At 73.1% G+C, this 6,283-nt stretch overlaps 1 protein-coding gene across 1 annotated transcript; it reads left to right on the top strand.

Annotated features, from left to right (window-relative positions):
• Positions 1-1,350: 1,350 nt before the first annotated feature.
• Positions 1,351-1,980, top strand: AURANDRAFT_30584 (hypothetical protein; the record flags this gene model as incomplete). Its single annotated transcript, XM_009041499.1, has 1 exon — positions 1,351-1,980. A coding segment is annotated over one exon (630 nt), but the record flags the coding sequence as incomplete, so codon positions are not given.
• Between the last annotated feature and the right edge of the window lie 4,303 nt (positions 1,981-6,283).

The following is a 6,283-nucleotide window of genomic DNA, read 5'->3' as shown; positions in this document are numbered from 1 at the left end:
CTCCTGGCGCCAGGACGACTCCTGGAAGACGGACAAGCACCTCTGCCTGGAGAAGGTGAAGGAGAACGGCCTCTACCTCGCGACGGCCGCCGAGGAGATGCGCAGCAACCGGCGCATCGTCCTCGCGGCCGTGAAGAGCGACGGCCACGCGCTCAACGTCGCGTCCGAGGCGCTGAAGAACGACGAGGAGATCGTCTTCGCCGCCATCGAGCAGGACGGCGACAGCCTGTCCTTCGCCGGCGACACGCTCCGGAACCGCAAGGACGTGCTCGAGGCCGCGCTCGGGCGCCCGTTCCTGACCAAGGAGGAGATGGACCAGGCCGCGCGGGAGACGGAGAAGTACTGCGAGAAGTTCGAGACCTGGGAGTGGAAGCAGGGCGTCAAGAAGGCCCTCGAGGAGGCCGGCTTCCCCCAGCGGTCCAACGAGATCGACTACAGCTCCTGGAAGGACAAGTACAAGCCCCAGGTCAAGGGCCGCCGCCACCTCAAGAACAACTTCGAGGACGGCCTCGAGGAGGAGGAGACCAACGGGTTCGGGGGCGACGAGTGAGCGCCGCTTCGCGTAACGACGCGGCGGCGACGGCGCGGCGGGCCGACGGCGTCGGGAGGCGGCCCTGAGCCGGCGGCGGGGTTTGATGGGGGGCCGCGACGTCGCGACCGTGTGGAGCGCCATCAGCAGCGTCGTGCGCAGCGCCTCGCAGCAGCGTCAACGCGCCGGGGCGCGTCGCCGCGACCGCCGCGACCGTCTCGACGAACTTCTACCGCAGCGTCGCAGCGCATCGCAGCAGGCGCCTCGACGCGCGCGCGGGTGCGCAGCGCATCGCAGCCGCGTCGGACGCGCAGCGCAGCATGCCGCCGCGTCCCGCGCGTGAAGCGCGCCAACCGGGCTTCACCCCCGGCAAGGAGGCCTGGCGCATCAACATCGAGCGCCAGCTGTCGCGGTTCTGCGAGTCGTCGGAGCTGACGCTGGCCTTCCCGCCGACGCTGAGCTCCGAGGAGCGGCGCTTCGTCCACGCGCACGCGCCGAAGCTCGGCCTCGCGACCAAGTCCCAGGGCAAGGGCGACGAGCGCTTCCTCACGGTCAAGAAGCCGCAGCACGTCGTCGCCTTGGACGGCGACGCGCCCGTCGCGAGCCTCGCGCCGGGCTCGGCCGCCGCGCTCGCGGCGCACTTCGCGGCCTACCCCGCGCAGCCGGCGGAGCGCGACGCCGCGCGGCGCGGCCACGTCGCCGACGCCCAGGCGTCGCCCGAGCCCGGCTCCGCGGCGGCGCTCGGCGGCGTGCGCAACGCGCGGAACCGCGCGCGCGCCGCGGCCGCGAAGGCCCCGGCGCCGCCGCCGAAGATCCCGCCGGCCATGCTCGCCGCGCGCATGAAGCTCCCCGCCTGGGAGTACCGCGACCGCGTCGCCGCTCTGGTGGCGGCGCACGACGTCGTGCTCGTCGCCGGCGAGACGGGCTGCGGCAAGTCGACGCAGGTGCCGCAGTTCGTGTTGGACGGCGACCCGGAGGCGCGCATCGCCTGCTCCCAGCCCCGGCGCATCTCGGCCATGGCCGTCGCCGAGCGCGTCGCGAGCGAGCGCGGGTCGCAGCTCGGCAGGGAGGTGGGCTTCCACGTCCGCTTCGAGTCGAGCTTCTCGGACGCGACGAGGCTATGCTTCGCGACGCCGGGCGTCCTCCTGCGGAAGCTCGGGTCGGACCCGGACCTCGTGGCCTACACGCACTTTATTCTGGATGAGGTCCACGAGGAGGACCGGGACACGGAGTTCTTATTGGTCGCGCTGCGGGAGTTGGTGGCGCGGCGCGCGAACCACGACACGCTCCCCCGGCTGCGCCTCGTCCTCATGTCGGCGACGCTCGCCGCGGACAAGCTCACGGAGTACTTCGGGGGCTGCCCGCGCATCTCCATCGGCGGGTCCAACTTCCCCGTGTCCACGTTCTTCCTCGAGGACGTGCTCAAGCAGACGAAATACGTCACGCTCCCCAAGGAGGCGCCGCGCGCGGACGCCTTCGACGGCCTGGACGCCGACGCCAAGGCCAAGGTCGTCGCCGCGGGCAAGGCGTTGGATCTCGGGTTGCGCTGCGCGCTCTGCGGGAAGAGCACGTTCCAGAGCCCCGAGGAATTGGGCGACCACATGGCCGAGTGCTTGGGGGAGATGGAGGAGCCGGCGTCCCCCGGCGGCGGCGACGACGACGCGGCGGTGCTGGCGGACGTGATCTACCACCGCGAGGACGAGTTCGAGCTCGGCGTGGGCAGCCTGCATCTATGCCCGGTTTCTCGCGACGACGACGACCCCCGGAACGCGCCCGCGGCGTTCGCGGCGTCCCAGGCGTCGTCGGCCGACGGCGAGGGCGACGCGCTCGTGCGCGTCTACCAGCGGCGCGTCGCGGAGCAGACCCTGGACGAGCTGCTCGTCTGCGCGCTGCTCAACTACGTCGTCCGCAGCTCGTACGAGCGCGGCGCGGTGTTGGTCTTCGTCGCGGGCTGGGCCGACATCGAGTCCATCGCGACGGCCATCGAGGCCGACGACGACCTGAAACATGTGCTCTGGGTCGTGCCCCTCCACGGGTCCATCGAGTCGTCGAAGCAGAAGGACGCGTTCAAGGCGCCGCCGCCGGACAGGTGGAAGGTCGTGATCGCGACGAACGTCGCGGAGACGTCCATCACGATCCCCGACGTGTCCTTCGTCATCGACGGCGGTTTGGAGAAGACCGTCAAGTTCGACGACCACCTCGGGGCGTCCGTGCTCCGGTCGAACTACGTGAGCCAGGCGTCCGCGCGCCAGCGCAAGGGGAGAGCGGGCCGGACGCGGCCGGGCGTCTGCTTCCGCCTCTACACGAAGCGGCGCCACGACCACATGGAGCCCCAGCGCCTGTCGGAGTTGTTACGCGCGAACTTGGAGGGGCTCTGCCTCCACGCGACCGCGCTGCGGATCACGCCGCGCGCGGGGTCGGCCCAGGCGTGGACGGCGCGCGACTTCCTCGGCCGCGCGCTCAACGCGCCGCGGGAGAAGTCCGTCGACGTGGCCGTCCAGTCCCTGATCGCCCTGGGGGCGCTCTTCAGCGACGACGAGTCCGTGACGCCGCTCGGGGCCGCGCTCGCGACGCAGCCGCTCGCGCCGCGGCTCGCTTTGGCGGCGGCGTACGCGCGGCTCCTCTGCCAGGGTGCGGCGCCCGAGGCCTTCCGCATGCTCTGCACGCTCGACGCCAAGGACCCCTTCGTCGCCGCCGCGGGCGGCGACGGCCGGAGTCGGAGCCGGCGCGAGTTCGGCGGCGACTCGCTGTCGGACGTGAAGGCGTTGCGGGGCGCCGCGGAGGGGTTCCGCGACGCGCAGCAGCGCGGCACGGGCGCGGCGTACGGCTACTGCCGGAGCAAGTCCCTATCCTACGCGACGCTGTCCATCGTCGTCAACGCGGCGCGCCAGTTGGACCGCGACGTGCCCCGATGCGACCCGGCCTCGGACCACGGCGTGATGGACGAGGCCTTCGACGCGCTGGCCTGCCTCGCGCTCTACCCGAACGTCGCGGCGCGCCTGCCGGGCGAGTCGCAGTACGGCACGCGCTGCGGCGCCAAGTGCCGCGTGCACAACGCGTCGCTCGCGGGCGACCGCGAGTCGCCGTTCTCGACGGTGTGGAAATCAAATCTTCAACCCGACTTCAATGTGGGCGTATGCGACCGTTTCGACGCAAGATCTTTGGCTGTGCTTCGAGAACTCGACGAGAGCGATCGATTCGTCCAAAAATCAGCCGAATCGACTTCGAATTGGCCGAGATAGAGAGTTCTGAAGTTTGGTTGGGATAACTCAGCTCACTGTTTGAATTCCACACAGGTTCTCGACGAAGGCGCGGAACGACGCCGACCAGCCCCAGCTGCTCTGCTTCGCGGCGCTCTTGGAGAGCGACGCCCAGTTCCGCACGGGTCTGAAGCTGGCGACGGCCCAGCCCTGCGCGACGCTCGCGCTGGTTTTGCTGTGCCACTCGGACGTCCGGCGCAACGACGCCACGGTCTGCGTCGACGGCTGGCTCCGCTACGCGGTGGACCCGGCGGCCCTCGACGGCGTGCTGGCGCTGCGTCTCCGGCTGCGGCGGGCCCTCCTGCTGACCGTGCGCCGCGCGCGCCTGCCGCCGCTCCTGCTCGACGCCGTCAAGTGCGCCGCGGCGGTCCTCGGGTGCGAGCAGCGCGCGCTCGTGCGGCCGCACGCGCCGCAGCCCGCGCCGGGCGCCCGCGCGGCGGCCCGGGGCAAGGGCCGGGGCAAAGGCGACGGCAAGGGCAAGGGCGACGGCCGGGGCAAGGGCCGCGAGAACCGCGGCGGCGGCGACGGCCGGGGCGGGGGCCGCGGCGACGCGCGCGGCAAGGGGGGGCGCGCGTCCAAGGCCGACGGCAAGGGCGCCAAGGCGAAGAAGCCCAAGGCGCCGCCGCCGCCGCCCAAGGCGGACAAGGCGCCGAAGCCGCCGAAGCCGCCGAAGGCCCCGGCCGTCGAGACCGCGTCGGACTACGCCTAAACGCCCATCGATCGTATTACTACCGGGCCTATGCCCCGCCGCGCCGCGCGGCCTCGACGGCGGCGTCGAGCCACCCCCCGAGGCCGTTCCGCGCGAAGACGGCGCCGAGGCGCGCCGTGCGGTTCGCGTAGAGCGACGCCCAGAGCTCCGTGAGGCCGTCGCCCCGGGCGAGCTCGAGCGCGAGGCTCCGCGCCGCGCTGTCCTGGCGGTCCTTGGCGCAGCGCAGGAACCGCTCGTAGAGGGGCCGGCCGACCGTCGACGGCTTGCCCGAGTAGGGGTGCCTGCCCGGCCCGTGGAGGAACGCCTCCATGGCCGCGCTGAGGTTGTAGTAGTTCGCTTCCATGGCTTCGCGCTTCTCCGGGAGCACGACGCGCCCGCCGCCGTCGAGGAACGCCGCGAGCTCGCCGACGAGGGCCGGGCCGTCGTCGAGCGCGCGCTCGTACTGCGCCAGCAGCTTCCGGCCGCGGAACGCCGAAAAGAAGGCGAAATTCTCCGTCCACCAGCGCACGTTGCTCGCGACGCGGTCCGCGGAGAACCACTTGGTCTGCGTGTCGTCGCAGACGACGTCCAGCGGGTCGCGCGCGACGAAGAGGAGCGCCGCGCATTTTCGGATGTTCGGCGTACACGGTTTGTGGCACGAGGAGCCGAGTTCCGGGCAGTGGAACTTCATCGCGGCGGGCCGCTTGGCGCCGTCGACGTGGCGCAGGGCGTCGAAGGCCGCGCCGCTCGCCTGGCCGCTCATGCGGTAGATGGGCGGGTCCGCGTCGCGGCCCTGGACCTGGCCGGGGCAGCCGCTCGTCGGCCGGCCCGTGAGGTACTCCAGCACGAAGCGCGTGAGGTGGCTGCCCGACCGCACGTAGCTCAACGCGCAGACCTCGTCGGCCGCGTACATGTCGCGCGGCGCCACGGCGCCGCCGTTGCGCTTGAACCAGGCCGCGAGGTAGTCGCCGCGGGCCGGCCGCGGCCAGGGGGCGGCCCGGGGCAGCGGCGGCGCCTTGACGGGCGGCGCGTTGCCGCGCGGCCGCTGCTTCGTCGGCCGCGCCGACGCGACGGCGGCGACGGCGGCGAAACAGCGCAGCATCGTTCGAACGGGAGGCAGCCCCAACGACTCAGCACATCGGCCGCCCGGCCCTGCAGTCGACGGCACGATCACGGCACTTGAAGCGCGCGGGTCGACTCGGATCCGGACTTGGATCCGAACGCGTGAAGATCCGCGATCTTATACTACGACCCCCCGCCCGCGAGGTGCGCGAGCGTCGCCACCCACGCGTCGGGCCCGACGTCGCCGCCCTCGAGGAACTCCAACACGAGGCGCCGCTCCGGCGTCCGGAGCACGAGCACGGGCGCGCCCTTGCGCTCCTTCAGTTCGACGGTCGCGAGGTCCCGCACGAGCACCGCGCCCGTCGGCGCGCCGCCGCCGCCCTGGCGCCACTGCAGCTTGAGCGCATCGTGCGAGAGCCAGGCGTGGTACGTCTCCGGCTTCGCCGCGCCCCGGCCGCGGACGACGAAGGGCTGCCCCCGCCGCAGCTCCGCGACGCGCACCGCCGCGGCCGCGTAGCGCGGCAGCGACGCCGCCGCGCTCCCCCGGCCGACGCCGTCGTCGAGGGGCCGCGCCGCGGGCCGCGCGGGCGCCGGCGGCGCGGCGGCGAAGGCGTGGCTCCGCTCGAAGGCCGCCGCGGCCGCGGCGGCGCGCGCGCGCGCGGCCGCGGCGGCCTCGAGGGTCGCGATCTCCGCGCGCATGGCCGCCTCCTCGTCGTCCCAGAGCGACCGGAGCGCCGGAGCTCT

Source organism: Aureococcus anophagefferens (genome assembly GCF_000186865.1).
Source record: "Aureococcus anophagefferens unplaced genomic scaffold AURANscaffold_21, whole genome shotgun sequence".
Classification (NCBI taxonomy): domain Eukaryota; class Pelagophyceae; order Pelagomonadales; family Pelagomonadaceae; genus Aureococcus; species Aureococcus anophagefferens.
This window is presented reverse-complemented; position numbering and strand designations above follow the sequence as displayed.